The following is a 20,227-nucleotide window of genomic DNA, read 5'->3' on the forward strand; positions in this document are numbered from 1 at the left end:
CCACTGTACCCAACACAGTGAGAAACAGCAAAGGAGCCAATGCATTGTACAGACTGGGAGGAGTGTGCAGTAGGGTCAGCATCACTTGTGAAGGATGCTGGGGAGGGTAGACGTGTGTGAAAGGGCAGCAGTGAGAGAAGATTTTAAAAACAACAGAGAACCCCTTCAACCAGCTTTCACTGGTCAGAGCTGAATTCAATTGTCACTGGAACACAGGTAGGTGACTGATGGGTATTTCGTCCTTGTCTTTTTTTGAATGGCCAAGTGATTTAAGTCGTGAGATGGTTATTACAGCTGAAGAGTGTAGTGAGAAGATTTACTTTTAAAATATTTAACGTATAAACTCATTAAATTGAACAGAGATGGCTAGATCGGCAATGCGTTGCAGCTGCAGTATGTAGGCGCTGGTGGACACTGGTGCATTCGATTGGGTTTTTTCAGATTGGGATGAGGTAACCCGTAAACTGTTACAGGACTCTAATCTAGGTTCTTTTTTATTAATAATGTTAATGATCTGAAAGCCAAGGCAGAGTTTAATATCTATATTTGTTGACAACACAGAAAGATGTTATGAAGAGGGTGCAAGCAATCTGCAAAAAAGATTTGTTGCTTGTGGACAAGATCAAAGAACAATACAGCACAGGAACAGGCCCTTCGGCCCTCCAAGGCTGCGCCAACACAGTTTGCCCTTCCGTACTAAAACTGCCTTCACTGACAGGATCCACGTCACTTTATTCCCTTCCTATTCGTCCAGGTCCTTCTTGAATGCTGCTGTTGTATCTGCTTCCATCACCTCCTCTGGCAGTGTTCCAGGCACCCACCACCCGCTGTGGGAAAAACTTGCCTCGCACATCACTTTTAAACCTTCTCTTCCCCCCCCCCTTCACTTTGACCTTGTGTCCCCTAGTCATTGACCCTGCCACCGTGGGAAAAAGCCTCATACTTCCCACTCAATTCCTGCCATTCACAATTTTTAAACTTCTATCAGGTCGTTCCCTCAACCTTCTGTGTTCCAGTGAAAAACAAACCTAGTCTATCCAACCTTTTTGACAACTGAAATCCACCAGACCAGGCAACATCCTGGTAAACATTTTCTGCACCCCCTCCAAAGTGTCCACATCCTTCTGATAGTGTGGTGATCAGAACTGTATGCAATGGCAGAAGGAGTTTAATGTAGGAAGTTGAGAGGTCATGCACTCTGATAGCAGGGATCAAAAGCAGATAATGATTTGAATAGAGAAAAACTCAAAAATAGTGCAGCACAGAGGACCTGGGTATTTTCATACATAAAACATAAAATGTCAGCATGCATATGCAGCAAGTAAATGGAATTTTGGCTTTTATTTCTCATGGTTAGGATTTTAAAAATAGGGAAATAATTGACACTACAGCACAGGGTGTTGGTGACACCGCACCTGGAGTACTATGTACAGTTTTGGTCTCTAGTTAAGAAAGGATGTGCTGACATTGCATCGTGTTCGAGAGAAATTCATTAGGTTGTTTCCTGAAATAAAAGGGTTGCCTTGTCAAGAATGGCTGAGCAGATTTGTCTTTATTAATTAGAGATTCGAACGTTGTGTTGAGGTTGCAGAGGATGTTGGTGAGGCCTCATTGTATCCAGCTTGGCTCGTCTTATTATAGGAAAGCTATTGTTAAGCTGGAGAGGGTTCAGAAACGATTTACCAGGATGTGGCCAGGAATGGAGGGTTTGAGTTATAAGCAGAGGCTGGATAAGCTGAGACTTTTTCTACTGGAGCGTAGGAGGTTGAAGGGTGATCTTACAGAGGTTTATAAAATCAGGAGGGGTATAGATAAAGTGAATGGCATGTGTCTTTTCCCTACGGCAGGGATTTCAAGACAAATTGGTCTATTTTTAAGGTGAGAGAACAAAAAGTTAAAAAGACATGAGGGGCCACATTTTTGATTTGTGTGCGGAATGAACTTCCAGAGGAAGTGGTGGATGTGGGTGCACTTATAACAGGTAAAAAACATTTGGATAAATACATGAATAACAACTGTTCAGAGGAGTACTGGCCAATTGCAGGACAGTGGGACTAGTTTAGTTTGGGATTACGATCGACACGGATTGATTGGACTAAAGGGTCAGTTTCCGTGCTGTATGACTCCACTAGTGGGGGAAGCCTCGAACGAGGGGACACAGTCACAGAGTTGGAGGTCACTCATTTAAAGTTGAGAAGCAAAGGAATTTTTCTTCTCCCAAGGGCTGCTGTGAATGGCTGGATTTACCAGAAAGTTATAGAGGCTGTATCACGGGAAGCTTTGAAAGACAAGCTTAGAACTGGCACATGAGAAATCGTGCCCTGGGTGTAGATCGGCCATGATTTTATTGAACGGCGAGGCAGGCTCGGGGGGCGGGGGGCGACGACGAAGGTCCTACTCCGATTTCTTAGGGTTTTATTCAAATCAAAAGGAGGGCATGCATGCAAGCTAATGATAAACGTAAGGTTCAAAGCCCCTCCCCAGTGTTCCGCAACCATTCATTAGGTTAATTTGCTGCATGCCAATTTCTGCACTCTACCTTTCAACCGTTTCAATGTCTCTGTGCTGCAAACGTCCACGCGGAGGGTCCCAAGCTGCTTCTCCTTGAACTCTCTCTCATCCTCAGCTTGTTTGTAGGACCCGAGCTGGTCAATCAGTGCCTGAGGCTGCAGTGGGGGGGAAAGTACAAGTCAGATTCTGTCGAAGTGATGGCCCCCAAAACAAGCCCCCTGTGGCAATTAACACTAAATACTATAACGTGACAGTCAGACAAAGGACCAAAGAAAAACTGCAAAGGTAAATGTAAGCTGCGAGGTTTATATATTTTCCCACCTGACAGCTATAACTCAGTGGCAGCACTCATTTCTGAGTCATAAGGCTATAGGTTAGAATTTGACTGTATAATCCAGGCTGAGCCTGCCTGTCCTCCCATAAGGGCTTGAACAAAGTCCTACATCATTATTTTTAAAGCACAGAGTGCACCCCTCCAACACCCAGCAATCTCAACAAAGGACAACATGAACTTCCTGAGAGAGTGGTGGATGCGGGGCGGGGGACGGGGGGGGGAAGACAGACAGAGAGACAGACAGAGAGACAGACAGAGAGACAGACAGAGAGACAGACAGAGAGACAGACAGAGAGACAGACAGAGAGACAGACAGAGAGACAGACAGAGAGACAGACAGAGAGACAGACAGAGAGACAGACAGAGAGACCTGCACGGTTACTGCCTTTGCTGTATGAATTCATGTGTCGCTGGACATCAGAGTCCCTCACCCCCATCTCTCATCCCCCCCGTCCCTCTTCTCCCCATCAGAGTGCGTCTGGGAAAATTAACAAACAGTAAAATTCACAACTAATCTTGGAGGAACTGTTTGGGAGAGGTCACAGCACAGAAACAAAACTGAATATTAAAGTGTGGCCTTACAGTAAGCCTGCAGTAGTGAGGAGAGTGGGTTATTTCTTGATAATATGTTTTATTGAGATATGTCTCTTCATTAAACTTAAAATATAAGCCATAACTATTAATTTAACCTGGAGCAGTGTTTTGTCAAGGAATAAGATGCTATTTTCCGCGTCTGTAGATCATGAGAGAACAAAAATGGCTTTTAGTAGAGTGATTTGCTCTTCTTGTCGGATGTGGGAATTTAGGGAGAGTTTACTGGTTATTGAGGATTATATCTGCAATAAATGTCGTTGGTTGCGAATCCTATCAGATCAAATGGATCGGCTGGAGAGACAGTTAGAGGCAATGAGGAATTTACAAGAGTAATGGGATGCGATGGATGGCAGTTGTAGGAAGGGGGAAAAGTCACAGATACAGTCACATAGATGGGTTAACTCCAGGAAAGGTAAGAGAGGTTGGCAGTTAGTGCAGGAGCCTTCTGTGGCTATCCCCATTTCAAACAGGTATGCTGTTTTGGAAAATGTAGAGGGTGATGGATTCTCAGGGGAATGTAGCACGAACTGCCAAGTTTCTGACACTGAGACTCGCTCAACGAGGGGTACATTGGGTCCCAAGAGATCAATTGTGTTGGGGGATTCTCTAGGTTGAGGTATAGACAGACACTTCTGCGGCCAGCAGCGAAAAAGCAGAATGGTGTGTTGTTTCCCTGGTTTCCCCAGGATCAAGGATGACTCAGAGAGGGTGCAGAATGTTCTCAAGAGGGGAGAGGGGCCAGCAAGAGGTCATTGTACATAAGGGAATCAATGACATAGGATGGGAAAAGTTGAGCTTCTGAAGGGAGATTACAGAGTTAGTCAGGAATTTACAAAGGAATCCTCAAGAGTTGTAATATCTGGATTACTCCCGGTGTGACGAGCTAATGAGGGCAGAAATAGGAAGATAGAGCAGATGAATGCATGGCTGAGGAGCTGTTGTATGGGAGGATTCACATTTTTGGATCGTTGGAATCTCTTTTGGGGTAGAAGTGACCTGTACAAGAAGGACGGATTGCGCCTAAATTGGCAGAGAGATTTGCTAGAGCTGCTTGAGAGGATTTAAACTAGTTAGGGGGCTGGTGGGACCCAGGGAGATAGAGGAAAGAAATCAATCCAAGACTGATACTGTTGAGAACAGAAGTGAATCAGTCAGGGCAGGCAGGGACAAAGCAGAGAACAAGGTAGGACTGATATATTATACTGCATTTATTTCAATGCAAGGGGCCTAAAAGGGAAGGCAGATGAACCCTGGGCATGGTTCGGAACTGGAATGTCATAGCAATTACAGAAACATGGCTCAGGGATGGGCAGGACTGCAGCGTAATGTTCCAGGATACAAATGCTACAGGAAAGATAGAAAGGGAGGCAAGAGACGAGGGGGGGGTGAGGCATTTTTGATAAGGGACAGTATTACACCTGTGCTGAGGGAGGATATTCCTGGAAGTTATTTGGGTGGACCTGAGAAATAAGAAAGGGATGATTACCTTATTGGGATTGTATTACAAACCCCCTAATAGAGGGAAATTGAGAAAAATTTGTAAGGAGATCTATTATCTCTAAGAAAAATATGGTGGTTATGGTCAGGGATTTTAACTTTCCAAACCCCTAGACTGGGACTGCCATAGCGTTAAGGGTTTAAATGGAGAGGAATTTATTAAGTGTGTACAAGACAATTTTCTGAATCAGTATGCGGATGTATTTACTAGTGAAGGTGCAAAACCTGACCTACTTTTGGGAAATAAGGCAGGGCAGGTGACTGAGGTGTCAGTGGGGGAGCACTTTGGGACCAGCGACCATAATTCCATTAGTTTTAAAATAGTGATGGAAAAGGCTAGACCAGATCTAAAAGTTGAAGTTCTAAATTGGAGGAAGGCTAATTTCGATGGTATTAGGCAAGAACTTTCAAAAGTTGATTGGGGGCAGATGTTCGCAGATAAAGGGACGGCTGGAATATGGGAAGCCTTCAGAAATGCAATAACGAGAGTCCAGAGGAAGTATATTCCTGTCAGGGTGAAAGGAAAGCTGGTAGGTATAGGGAATGCTGGATGACTAAAGAAATTGAGGGTTTGGTTAAGAAAAAGAAGGAGCCATATGTCAGGTATAGACAGGATAGATCGAGTGAATCCTGAGAAGAGTATAAAGGCAGTAGGAGTATACTTAAGAGGGAAATCAGGAGGGCAAAAAGGGGACATGAGATAGATTTGGCAAATAGCATTAAGGAGAATCCAAAGGGTTTTCACAAATATATTAAGGACAAAAGGGTAACTAGGGAGAGAACAGGGCCCCTCAAAGATCAGCAAGGCGGCCTTTGTGTGGAGCTGCAGGAGATGGGGGAGATACTAAATGAATATTTTGCATCAGTATTTACTGTGGAAAAGGATATGGAAGAAATAGAATGTAGGGAAATAGATGGTGACATCTTGCAAAATGGCCATATTACAGAGGAGGAAGCGCTGGATGTCTTGAAACGCATAAAGGTGGATAAATCCGCAGGACCTGATCAGGTATACCCGAGAACTCTGTGGGAAGCTAGAGAAATGATTGCTGGGCCTCTTACTAAAATATTTGTATCATCGATAGTGACAGGTGAGGTGCCGGAAGACTGGAGGTTGGCAAATGTGGTGCCACTGTTTAAGGAGGGTGGTAAGGACAAGCCAGGGAACTGAAGACCAGTGGGCCTGACGTTGATGGTGGGCAAGTTGTTGGAGGGAATCCTGAGGGACAGGATGTACCTGTATTTGGAAAGGCAAAGACTGATTAGGGATAGTCAACACGGCTTTGTGGTGGGAAATCATGTCTCACAAACTTGAATGAGTTTTTTGGAAGAAGTAACAAAGAGGATTGATGAGGGCAGAGTAGTGGACGTGATCTATATGGATTTCAGTAAGGCATTCGATAAGGTTCCCCATGGGAGACTGGTTAGTAAAGTTAGATCTCATGGACTACAGGGAGAACTAGCCGTTTGGATATAGAGCTGGCTCAAAGGTAGAAGACAGAGGGTGGCGGTAGTGGAGGGTTGTTTTTCAGACTGGAGGCCTGTGACCAATGGAGTGCCATCAGGATCTGTGCTGGGTCCACTACTTTTCGTCATTTACATTACTGATTTGAATGTGAAACATAAGAGTTATAGTTAGTAAGTTTGCAGATAACACTAAAATTGGAGGTGTAGTAGACAGCAAAGAAGGTTATCTCAGATTACAATGGGACCTTGACCAGATGGGCCAATGGGCTGAGAAGTGGCAAATGGAGTTTAATTCAGACAAATGCAAGGTGCTGCATTTTGGGAAAGGAAATCTTAGCAGGATTTATACACTTAATGGTAAGGTCCTGGGGGGTGTTGCTGAATAAAGAGACTTTGGAGTGCACAGCTCCTTCAAAGTGGAGTCGCAGGTAGGTGGATAATGAAGACAGCGTTTGGTAAGCTTTCCTTTATTGGTCAGAGTATTGAGTACAGGAGTTGGGAGGTCATGTTGCGGCTGTACAGGACATTGGTTAGGCCACTGTTTATTGCGTGCAATTCTGGTCTCCTTCCTATTGGAAAGATGTTGCGAAACCTGAAGGGGTTCAGAAAAGATTTACAAGGATGTTGCCAGGGTTGGAGGATTTGAGCTACAGGGAGAGGCTGAACAGGCTGGGGCTGTTTTCCCTGGAGGCTGAGGGGTGACCTTATAGAGGTTTATAAAATCATGAGGGGCATGGATTGGAGAAATAGACAAAGTCTTTTTCCTGGCGCGGGGGGGGGAGGTCCAGAACTCGAGGTTTACGGTGAGAGGGGAAAGATATAAAAGAGGCTTAAGGGGCAACCTTTTCACGCACAGGGTGGTACTTGTTTGGAATGTGCTGCCAGAGGAAGTGGAGGGGGCTAGTACAATCACAACATTTAAAAGCATCTGGATGTGTGTATGAATAGGAAGGGTGTGGAGGGATACAGGCCAGGTGCTGGCAGGTGGGACTAGATTGAGTTGGGATATCTGGTCAGCTTGGACAGGTTGGACCGAAGGGTCTGTTTCCATGCTGTACATCTCGATGACTTGGTGTCTCTTAAGTCACTCAGATCAAGGGACAAATAGCAGGTGGCCTTGCCGATGAACTCAGATTCCACTGAAGGATAATGAAATTAAACCCTGGACACTGATGGTGCAGACGGATATAACAGCCCTTACTCCCAGCAGGCTACAGTAACTGTGGCACTTTCTTTGATTCAGCAATCAGCCCAATTGGTCCTATGCTATGCAGGTCAATGGGCTGCACCTTGGCCTAGGTTCATTGACCCAATGCAAGGAACAGAGTTCAATAACTTGCCTCAGTGAGCTGACGGACAGACCAGTCAGTTTCTATTCTTGTTGGAATAGTGCTCATGACTGTGATGGGATAAAGGCAGGATAAGGTGTGAACATTTGACTGGGCTTGCGTGCCAAGGTAAGTTAAGAGTGAGAGGCTGCTGGCAGCCATGAAGCTGTGTCACGTCGTGTTCCTGAAGGAGGAGCGGGTGAGGAACCTGCCAGCACTTACTACCAACCCTGCAAGGCACAATTTCAAACATAATTTATTTCTGTTAGCAAGGAAAGGGAAGAGGCAGGGGCGTATTTAAAACAGAAATCACCCTGGGTTTGTCAGCATTAGTATAAAGACCAGCATTTATTGACCATTTCCAGTAGTCCTTGGTCAGGTGGTGGTAAGTCTCTGTCCAATGCTTAAACAGACTGACAAGAAACAAAATAAAAAGAACAAATTCTATTGCAAGACACATTAAAAACATTCAGTCAAGTGAATAACTGTGCTTTTCAGGGAGATACATGGAACTACAAAGACCAGGGCAGTCCCATGTTCCAACTCTGTAAACTGACATGAGGCTGAACACTACAAGTGCACTACAAGTCCATCTCTCCACCACAGGGAAAGGGGAAGGGATAAATAAACCAGGTCACTCTCACTGACCCCTTATGATTGTTCAGTGATCGCACCCCAGAAGACAAATATATTGGGAGGGTTTCTGATCAGGACACAATTAGACTCAGCCCTAGTGTCTCTCACCGTGGCACAGGTTGTCTGGGTTTGCACATCTGGAATATGTGGCATCAGCAGCAAGCGCCCTGCATGGAAACCGTATCCCAACAGCTGGGAGAGGAGGAACAGAAAGGGGTGAGAGGGAGAAGAAAACGGAAAGCTGAAGCACTCACCCGGAATTCAGCGAGAATCTTGGATTTCACCACAACACGGGTCTTATCGCTCACTGAAAAGGAAGAGAAAACAGAGTCAGTCTGAACAGTGCACAACTCTGCAGGGCCACCACTACGATCTCAGCTAATCCAGAAGGTGGACACGTTTAATACATCATGAGTCTTTATCATTTGGTGCGCAGGTCACACAAACACTCTCTCACATGGTGTCCATAGCAAGAAATGCTGACAACCAAAAACACAAGGTCATGATGCAAACTTTTGATAAAAATAACATAGTGACTTTTGCCTCAGCACTCCGAAGTCCCTATAAATTGTCTACGATATTTACCCAAACCTCCAGCTATAGCGCATCTCCTGTCAATAATACACTTTCCTTGCCATTAACAAAGTGCCAAAAAAAGGGCATGGTTTCATAGAGGGATTCAGACTTGAGACTCCTCGTCTAAACCCCAGGAAGCAATAGCTGCATTGCCATTGGATCCAATGGATTAAGGAGGAGGTGGTGAGTTAAATCAGCTTCCCTGCTCCAGCACTAAGCAAAGTTACCAAAAAGGAAGAGGACGAGTCACTCTCCAACCACAAGCAATCCCCACCTATAAGATTCCTTCCAACTCCCCATCCTACATATCCGACACTAACACTCATAGCTCTCCAGGATGGTACCCAGAAGCAGCCCAAGGCCAGAGGGGCTCTGATCTTGGGGGCTGTCCATAATAAGCACAGAGGTGAGCACTGTCAATTCTGTACCATTTCTGCTGACTTTTTCAATAAAATGAAATACGGTGGCAAACATTTTCCTTCACTGGCTAACCAGTCTTTCATGGCTTTAGTGCAATAGATTCCGGGAGTGTGTCCATTTCTTTCCAAAGTTTGTAAACCATCCTGTTGAGAAGATACAGGGGCACAGATATCAGACCTGAATCCTCGATGCCCTATCCACAGCCAAATCAAACGGATCTATATAGATCCATCACTAACCCTGTTGCTGTTACAAACCTGATTGCCAGTACCCTTACACTGCCACACTTCTGTCCATCAGCACTAAGAAAGCATGAGGATACTGCAAAGAGGGTATCGTGTGATAATCACAAAAGCTTAAGTGTTTTATTGAATACATCTGAACACCACCTTCCCCACTGCCCAAAATTTGTTCCATACCTGTTTTCACTTTTGTAAATTCAGCTGGTTTTCGTCCCACTAAAATGAATGGAAACAAGTGAAAAATAGTGAATTTCCAGATTGCTTTGTCTGAAGCCTTTTCAACAATCGTTCCAGACTGCACGGTGATATGGTTCATTTGCATTTGTTCATAAGGGAAGTGCTAATTATTAAAAGCATTTGGTGCAAAGCATCTGGCCTCATTGAACTGTTTTAACTTTGAAGACTGGTAAAATTCGGAGCCCATTCTCCCAGCCACCCATCTCTGTTCATCTGTAAGTAAAGCCCACCCCTTGCCGTTAGGCAGAGGTTGCACAAGTTGGTCTTCAGCTGCTCCTCACTTGGGTGGGAGGGGCTGTGTCTTCTCTATGTTTGGAACTTTCCCCGAATGAGATTCAATCCATTGTTACACAGGGAAATTGCAGATAGGGAGCCAAGATCGCTGATCAGTCTGTGGTTCATGGTGCACATTATTAGGCCAAAGAGAAAACGGAGTCCAGGTGATTCTGTTCAGCTCAATGCCCTCTGCTGTCCTATACACACGCGCGCGCACACAGTTCAAAATTTTCTTTCTCTCAAAATTTCAAAGCTTGTTAAAGACAGACACAGTCACAGTCTCTTGATGAGGGACAGAGAGGGTGGAGGGACAGAGAGAGTGCAAAACCGACCAAGTATGTCCCACGGGTCTGATCCCTGCTCAAGACTGATAGAGGCAATTTCATGGAGTAGTGCAGATTAAAGCTGCCTTTGGGGTGTGAGAGCAAGGAAGAGGGGAGAAAACATATCCCAATTAGGAAGCCATACAGGTGGACATGAGAATGGTCCAGGATAGGGGGTTCTCCACATTCCAAGTTCAGGCAAGAATGGTCCCTTAGGAATATTCAAGGGTTGTCGGGATCAGTGGTATCATTACCCAGTCAGAAACAAAAATACTCAAAACTGTTCAGAAGTATAGGCTCCCCTTTATTGGGGGCAGCAGTTCAGGTAAAAATTACACATCTCCATTAAAAGGATGATGAGATTATACAGGTGCCAGGGTAATGGAGATATTTTGCAATGCACAGACCAGTACTCTGGGAAAGATGTGCAACTGGCAGTAGCTTAGAGAGGAATTTCAAAAAGCAGCAGAGAGCTTAGGTACAGACCATGATAAAGCTACAAAGGTAGGGTGACATTTACGAAGGGTTTGAGGCTGTGAACCCAGCTGGAGAGCAAGGGAGTAATTTTCTGAGTAGAAATAAGAGGCATTGGTGATCTTTTCAGTTGCAGATGGGCTGAGTGTGAGGCAGGAGATGTTGGAGAGTAACAGCTGAGGATTAGTGATCGCTAATCTTTGAGAACTTTAAATGCATTATAACAGGAGCACTGCAGGAGAATTAGCAACAGACCAGCCGGGGCACATACAGCCTTTCAACTCCAGCTACATTCCAGACACAAGTACCTCCAAACAGCCCACATTACAGCAGCCTAAGAGAAGTTTTAATGTAGGATGGATTTGACATGAAGACCTTGTGCGACAATTCTACGCTATGTCACTCCTGAAAGACAAGGCACTTCTGACCAGAACATCCTCAAAGTACAGATCATGCTGGAACCATGTCCAAGCATCTGTTTACTCAGGTACCAGGAGGAGAGCTCTCAGGTGCTGAATAGCACGTTACTTCTTTCAGTCTGTCAATTACTCACGAGCTAGCTTGTGATTTCCACGGTCACCTTTCAGTGACCTTGACGGGGACAAGGTGACGGATGGAACAAAGAGCAGCACAAAGGTTTGAATGAGTTCTTTTAAGACCTCAGTAGGGACCTCAATAAGTAAGGGGGCTCCAGCTTAAAGGAAGGCTCAAAATTCCTAGAATCAACAGTCTTTATTCCACATTTACAGAAACCACCCTCACCAAGAGCGGCTCGCAGGTCCACAATCAACTCCTCTGGGTAGACGCTTCTCTGCTCCCATATTGTGAATATTCGCTCCACAGATTTCCGAATGGAAGGATCCCTACAGAAAATCAAAAAAAGGATATTTGTGAATTGGTGCTAGTTTTCAACTACAGACTGTTTTATTTAGCTTTTTACACCTTGGCAGTTAGTTAAGGGTATAAAAGTTTATGGGACCTCCAGTGTTATCTGTATTTTCCTCTCTGACAAAAGCAGAGGAACATACACAGGTTTTTTTTTTAAAAAATGGATCGTTCCTCATTTCCTCATTCTGGTTTATTTTAATATCACTGCACCTAATGATCGGTCACAACAAATTAACTACTCCGACACATTTTACCGAATGATTCGTTCATCAAGCAGCATCGGGGGGCAGGGGAGTCGACATTTCAGGTCGGAACCTTTCATCAGGACTGGACGACAGGTTCCGACCTGAAATGTCAACTCCCTTGTTCTTCTGACACTGCTTGACCTGCTGTGCGTTTTCCAGCTCCATTGAGTCTGACTTTCCAGCATCTGCAGTCCCATCTCCAATTCATTCATCAATCCTGCCTTAGAGTGTGCCTCGTCTGATCAACTCTCTTGCTCTGTGACATTTCCCCCCCTCCTTCTCTGTCTGAAATTCCTACCAGCTTCAAGACAACCAGCATCATCCTGATGCCTCAATGACTAACGGCTGGCGGCTCTGATCTCGATAATTCTGAAGTGCTTCGAGAGATTAGTCTTGGCTCACATCAACTCCAGCCTCCCAAATTTCCCTGATTCTTTGCCAGTTAGGTGAACTGACCAAGTTAAATTGCCCATAGTGTTCAGGGATGGGGGTGCATCAGTCAGGGATTAATGTTAAGTGATAGGGTAGAAGAATGAGTCTGGGTGGGTTACTCTTCGGAGGTTCAGCGTGGAAAGTTGGGCCAAATGGCCTGTTTCCTCACCATAGGAATTCTATGATTTTAGGCGGCACAGTGGCTAGCACTGCTGCCGCACGTTGCCAGGGACTCGGGTTCAATTCCCGCCTTGGGCAACTGTCTGTGTGAAGTTTGCACCCCATGTCTGTGTGGGTTTCCTCCCACAGTCCAAAAAGTGCAGGTTAGGTGAATTGGCCATGCTAAAGGGCCTGTAGTGTTAGATGCATTAGTCAGGGTGGGTTGCTCTTCAGAGGGTCGGTATAGACTTGCTGCGCCAAAGGGCCCGTTTCCACACTGTAGGGAATCTAATCTAATCTTTGCAATTTGTTTACTGGTCCACAGCATTCCCCTGGCCACACATTCATCCCTGGAACATCTGGACAACATAGTCAGTGTGTCAGGTTCTGACCTACTGACTATAGCTGAGCCTTCAACACCGTAATTCCAAACAAACTGATCTCTCAACTCCAAGACCTCAGTCTCAGCTCCTCCCTCTGGACATCCTGACCCATAGACCGCATTCAGTAAGAATAGGCAACAAGTCCTCCACCATAATCCTTAACACCAGTGCCCCATAAGGCTATGTACTCAGCTCCCTACTGTACTTCTGATACACACATGGCTGTGGTCAAATTCCGCCCCAACTCCATTTACAAGTTTGCTGACAATACCACCATTGTAGGTCGAATCACAAATGGCAATGAGACGAAAGGAAAGAGATTGTTGTCTTTTTACGCCATGCCTCTAAGTACTCCATCTCTCCATCAATGTCAGCAAAACGAAGGAGCTGGTCGTCACCTTCAGGGAGCAGAGTGGAGGGCACGCCCCAGTCTGCTACAATGGTACTGAGGTGGAGATGGTCAGGTGCATCCAACTCCTGAGAGTGAAGATCATCAATAATCCACCCTGGCCCACTCACGTCAATGCAAGTGTCAAGAAAACACAACAGTGTCACTACTTCCTCAGGAGGCTAAGGAAATGTGACATGACCACAAGGACTCTTACCAATTTTTTATAGATACATCACAGAAAGCACCCTATCTGGATTCACCACAGTGTGGTTTGGCAACTGCTTTTCCCAAGGACACAACAAACTCCAAACAGTCACAAACATTTATCACACAAACCAGTCTTCCATCCATTGAGTCCACCTGCCTTGGGGAAATAACCACATAATCAAAGACCCCTCCCACCCCAGCTAACTTCTCTTCCATCCTCTTCTGTCAGGCAGAAGATATAAAAGCTCAAATACACTTTTGAACATATTCAAGAATAGCTTCTTCCCTGCTGTTATCAGACTTTTGAACAGACCTCTCCAATGTTAATTCTGAGCTCTCTCCCACTGCACCTATAACACTGTATTCTACACTCTGCTCTGTTATCCTGATGCACTTTGTATAGTACGATCTGTCTGTATAGCATGCAAAACAACACTTCTCACCACATCTCAGTACACGTGACAACAATAAATCAATCACAGCATGTAGCTGGAGACGACTGGAACAAGGACAGCTGTGTCACTTGGAGAAATTGTTCTCCAGTATGAGTAGCAAAATCAGAGACATTCCTAATCTAATGCATGCTTTGACAACAGCAAATGCTGGAAAAAACCCAGACAGCATCAGCTCACAGAAACAGGGGCAGCCATACCAGCTTGACCACCCTTCAACAGAACTGAATGGAGGCAGACAGATGAGCCTCATGGTAAAAACAATGACTGCAGATGCTGGAAACCAGATTCTGGATTAGTGGTGCTGGAAGAGAGAGGGTGGAGTGGATAGGTGGAAAAGGAGCTAGGCAGGTCGGACAAGTCCGGACAGGTCAAGGGGACAGTGAGGAGCTGGAAGTTTGAAACTAGGATGAGGTGGGGGAAGGGGAAATGAGGAAACTGCTGAAGTCCACATGTTGAATCTCTCCAGTTGCTGTTTTCCACATACAAGCTGGGCGTAGACGGAAAAAGGAGAAGGATGCAGAAGCTGATTAACAATAAAGAATATAGCGTGTGTGATAATTTTAAGGGAACATTAACTGTTGAGAATTAAGGGCCTCCTTAAAACCGGTGTGTTAACTCAGCACTCCATATTTGGTATTCCCTGCGTAGCATGAGACCATCATCTGTGACAAATTACTATTTCGCGCTCTGTAAATGTAAACAAATCTATATGAAAGCAGTGAAGCAGTCAGAAGAATCATCAGGGTCTTAAGTCACATCAAAGGTTTATCAGGCACCATCCTATTCCATTATCAACACAGTGTAATAAAAGTAAGGTGGTTTTGGTGTTAGGAGAAATGAAAACGAACCTTTAAGTGGAGGTGAGCATCAGCAGCTTTCCCCCATGGCAGAGGGGATAAACAGGTGACTGACACAGCATTGATGGCCAGTCCCAGAATAACGTTTATTAGCAGGGACAGGAAGGGGAAGAAAGGGCAAGATCCATGGAGACAGGCCACACCGTCTTCTTGCAGGAAGACTAGGAGCTCCTACGCATCAGCCCAAGGGAAGAACAAAGGCTGTTGCTACTGGGACCAAAGACTACCAGAGACTGCCACAAAAGACAACAAGACAACTGAGGTGTGGGAGTGCGCTGCCTCTACTCCTCCATCCTACAGAACGGCTCCTGGATCAGTAAAGTCAAAGTAAAGGATGCAGACTGCACGGAAACAGGCCCATGTGACCAGGTTTCCTCATTTCAACTCATATCCCATATCCCTCTAAATATTTCCTATCCAAGTACCCATCCAGATGCCTTTTAAATGTTGTAATTGTACCAGCCTCTGTTACTTCCTATGGCAGCTCATTCTGTCTGTGCACCATTCTTTGCACGAAAGCACTGCCCCTCAGGTCCTTTTTAAATCTTTCCCCTCTCACCTTAAACCTACACCTTCTAGTTTTGGACTCCGTTACCCTGGGGGGAAATGCTTGGCTTTTCACCTTATGTATGCCCCTCAATTTCTTTTTACACAACTCCATGAAGATCATCTCTCAGCCTCCTACGTTCCAGGGAGGAAGTCCCAGCCTGGTGCCCACATCTGTCAAAGGTCGTAAATTTCCTTTCTATGCCTAATTAATTAACGCACCATGGCTGAACTGCTGCTTTCCAATAAAAGATCAGAAGTACAATAAATTGTTGACTGCCGATATTAGGTAAATGAGTTCATGAACTCGCTAAAAATCATCACAGCAGTTCAGCATTACCGGGCAGAAGTTTTATCCAATTTCACAGTTCAATATGGGACAAGAATTCAAGGATGGGACATCAGCAATGCATTTACCAATTCAATATAGGAATACATGTGTTTCCATAATCCATCTCTACTGTTACAGGATTTAAACTGACCCTCCTCGTTCTGAATCACTGAAATCACAACAAATTAAGACATCATTCAGCTCAGGGTATGCTACCTGTCATATGACTGCACAGGAAATCCTAAACTTCATTACACCATGGTCAGCCTTCAACCACATTTTTCCTGACAAGCAAAAGTAAACAAATGTCTCAACTGTAGTTTAACCAAAGATGGCTTACTCTGATAAGATTTAAACATACTCCAAGCATCAGGTAACCGTTACCTTGTACACCAATCCTCCTCTTCTATCCCTCCCAACAAGCACATTAAATTACTAATCGCCCTTTTACAGATTGTAAACCATTCACTTCACAATCAACACAGGTAGCTTTACTTTGAGTGAACATTGAATGTAATGACGTGGCTTTCTGATCTATCAGAACTCCAAAATGCCTTTGTTCGAATGGTGACTCCACTTGGTAAACATTTCACAAGCTGTTACTTAGTAGCAAGTGAGAGAGACGCCATTACTTCTTGATGCTGGGCTATTCAAAGCATTAACTGCTTATGTTATGCTTAGGATAAGCAAACATCAGGTAGTGCCCCTGAGCGGACTAAGACATTGGATGGAGGCTCCAATCTCTCTCCAAGTGTGGGTTTGAATCTCGTCACTGCCAAAGTGCTTCAGTGGCTCCTCTGGTGAACAAGTGTCTGGGTGAGTGATCGATCAGATCCACAGCATACTCAGTGCTGAGAAGATCATACAAACACCCATGCATGCACAAAGATTTTGTTTAGGTGGAAAGCTGTTTATTTTAGGACAGGGTTTGGCTGCTGCTGCCTGCATAGCAGCTTATACCAGTGAGTTACATAAAAGGTTTAGTGGCACACATCCAGGATTCAGATATTGCATTAATATACAAATAGTGATGTCCAGCTTTAAATGCCCTTTTCAGACAGAAAAGTTAACAGCTATTATTGGATATTTTCTCACAGTTGTTACATCTCACTCAAATTTCAGTGACGTTAATTTTCTAAACACATTTCAACATGTCATGTCGAAAAAAAAAAGCTTAATTTTAACAAGTTCAGCTCCTCCGCAAAATACTCCCATTCCCAAGACACTTGACCCCCCCCAAACAATCGGGATTCCAATTTTAAATTAATCTAAAAATCCAATTCTCCTTGACACAGACATTTTTTTCACCCTGTAGTAATGTAACATGATTGCCATTTAACTTCATGAAGTCAATTGACAAATATTCAGCTTACTGGAGGGAAAACAAAGCTGCCATCCCTAAAGGGAAGTGGCAGTAACGAGAACACATGCATATTCAACAGACAGACATTTATTCACCCAACTGCAATGGGTAACTGAGGGAGACGGCAGCATTAACGTACACGGTTACATTTTGCCACACTCCAATTTTCTCTCCTCAGGGGTGCAGGCTACAAGTGCTCAGAAAATAGCAACCCAAATACAACTTGACCAAGTGGCCATTCAGCAATAGTATGACAGGAAACTGCACCCATCACAATTTAACACGTTCAGGGTGAAAATATTTCATTACAACACTGCCTGACCATGTTATCACTGTTTTCCCAAGGGTATAGAAAATTAAAGCTTGTCTGCAGGATATAAGATAACACCAAATCAACAAGCAGTCTGTGCAAGGGATTACTGAAACTTCAAATGCTGAAGAAAGTAACAAATTTGGAGGAGGTTCTCAGTTATCTGAGAGATTAATAGAGTGGTTATGGTTGGGGATTTTAATTTTCCAAACAGAGACTGGGCCTGTCAGGATGTTAAGGGCTTGCATGGGGAGAAATCTGTTAAGTGTGCACAAGAACATTTTCTGAAGAAGTATTGTGGGTGTACCCATTAGAGAAGGTGCAAAACTTGACCCATTCTTGGGAAGTAAGGCAGGCCAGGTGACTGAGATGGTGTCAGTGGGGAGCACTTTAGAGCCAGTGACCATAATTCTATTAGTTTTAAAATAGTGATGAAAAAGGATAGACTGGATCTAAAAGTTAAACTTCTGGCATGGAGGAAGGCCAATTTTGATAATATTAGGCAAGAACTTTCTAAAGTTGATTGGGAGCAGATGTTTACAGGTAAAAGGCCAGCTGGAAAATAGGAAGCAATTAAAAATGAGGTAACGAGAATCCAGAGATAGTACGTTCCTGTTAGGGTGAAGGGTTAGGCTGGTTGGTACAGGGAATGCTGGATGACGAGAGAAATTCACGTTTTGGTCAAGAAAAAGGAAGCATATGTCAGGAATAGACAGCAGGAATTCAGTGAATCCCTGAAGGGGTATAAGGGTAGTAGGAGTATATTTACGAGGGAACTCAGGAGGGCAAAAAAGGAACAAGAGATAGCTTTGGCAAATCAGGTGAAAGAGAATCCAAAGGGTTTCCATAAATACACGAAGGACAAAAGGGTATGTAGGGAGCGAATAGGGCCCCTCAAAGATCAGCAAGGCCGCCTATATGTGGAACAGCAGGAGATGGGGGAAGATACTAAACAAGTATTTTGCAGCGTTTGCTAAATGAGAAAAATAAAATTATGTAGAACATGGGGAAATAAATAGCAACATCTCAAAAAAAATTCCATATTGGAGGTGGTAATGTTGGACATCTTAATACACAAAAAAATGGATAAATCCCCAGGACCTGATCAGGTGTACCTAAAACTCTGTGGAAAGCGAGGGAAGAGATTGGGGTCCTTTTGCTGAGCTATATGTATCATTGATAGCCACAGATGAGGTACTGGAAGACTAGAGGTTGACTAATGTTGCGCCACTATTTAAGAAAGGGGACTAAAAGACAGGTGAGTCTGACATTGGTAGTGGGTAAGTTTTTGGAGGGAATCCTGAGGGACAGGATTAACATGTATTTGGAATGACAAGGACTGATTAGGGATAGTCAACATGGCTTGTGGGAAATCATGTTTCACTAACCTGATTGAGTTTTCTATAGTAGTAACGAAGAGGTTTGATGAGGGTAGAGTGGTGAAGGAGATGTATATGGACTTCAGTACGGCGTTCGACACGATTCCACATGGTCGACTGGTTAGCAAGGTGAGATCACACTGAATACAGGGAGAATTAGCCATTTGAATACAAAATGGCTTGAAGATACAAAACATCGAGTGGCCTTTCAGACTGGAGGCCTGTGACCAGTGGTGTGCCACAAGGATCAGTGCTGGGTCCACTGCTTTTTATCGTTTGTGTGAATGATTTGGATGTGAAGATACAACGTTTAGTAAGTTTGCAGATGACATCAAAATTGGAGGTGTAGCGGACAGCAAAGAAGGCTACCTCAGAGTACATTGGGATCTTGATCAGATGGGCCAATGGATCGAGGTTAATTTAGATAAATTGAGGTGCTACATTTTGGAAAGACAAATCAAGGCAGGACTTATACACTACATGGTAAGGTCCTGGGGAATGTTGCTCAAAAAAAAAAAGATATCTTGGAGTGCAGGTTTATAATTCTTTGAAAGTGGAGTCACAGGGAAATAGGATAGTAAAGGCGGCGACGGGTACGCATGCCGTTATTAGTCAGTGCATTGAGTACAGGAGTTTGGAGATCATGTTGTAGCTGTACGGGTCATTGGTTCAGCCACTTTTGGCCACTTTCTGGTCTACCTCCTTTTGGAAGGATGTGGTGAAACTTGAAAGGGTTCAGAAAAGATTTACAAAGATGTTCCCAGGTTGGAGAGTTTGAACTAGAGGGAGAGGCTGAATAGGCTGGGGCTGTTTTCCCTGGAGTATCAGATGTATGGGGTGACCTTATAGAGGTTTATAAAATCATGAGGGGCACAGATAGGGTAAATAGGCTTGGTCTTTTCCCCAGGGTGAAGGAATCCAAAACTAGAGGATATAGATGTAGGGTGAGGTGGGGAGAAGGTTTGAAAGGGACCTAGGGGGAAACCTTTTCACACAGAGGGTGGTGCACGTATGTAATGAGCTGCCAGAAGTGGAGGAGGCTGGTACAATTATAACATTTAAAAAGCATGTGGATGGGTATATGAAAGGTTTAGAGGGATATGGACCAAATGCTGGCAAATGGGACCAGATTTATTTAGGATATCTGATAGGCGAGTTGGACTGAAGGATCTGGTTCCTGTACTAACAGGTTCCTTTTAAAATCTTTTCCCTCTCACCTTAAATCTATGGCTGCTAACTTTGGACTCCCCTACTCTTAGGGAAAAACCTTGACTATTCACCCAAGCAATTTTATAAACCTCTAAGGTCACCTCTCCGCTTCTGACGTCCCAGGGAAAATAGCCCCAGCCTATTCAGCTTCTCTCTC

The 20,227-nt window shown here is 44.4% G+C and overlaps 1 protein-coding gene across 1 annotated transcript in view; it reads right to left on the reverse strand.

The window, feature by feature from the left end:
- The window catches only part of rprd2a (regulation of nuclear pre-mRNA domain containing 2a), a 57,245-nt gene that overhangs the window by 12,968 nt on the left and 24,050 nt on the right, over positions 1-20,227 (reverse strand). The window contains exons 3-6 of the mRNA XM_043684084.1: positions 11,678-11,778; positions 9,783-9,821; positions 8,622-8,674; positions 2,540-2,666 (exon numbers count right to left, since the gene is read on the reverse strand). Of these exons, the coding sequence (XP_043540019.1) occupies positions 2,540-2,666; positions 8,622-8,674; positions 9,783-9,821; positions 11,678-11,778 (320 nt within the window). The remainder of the gene's footprint in view (positions 1-2,539; positions 2,667-8,621; positions 8,675-9,782; positions 9,822-11,677; positions 11,779-20,227) is intronic.

This window comes from Chiloscyllium plagiosum, chromosome 51 (assembly GCF_004010195.1).
Source record: "Chiloscyllium plagiosum isolate BGI_BamShark_2017 chromosome 51, ASM401019v2, whole genome shotgun sequence".
Lineage (NCBI taxonomy): Eukaryota > Metazoa > Chordata > Chondrichthyes > Orectolobiformes > Hemiscylliidae > Chiloscyllium > Chiloscyllium plagiosum.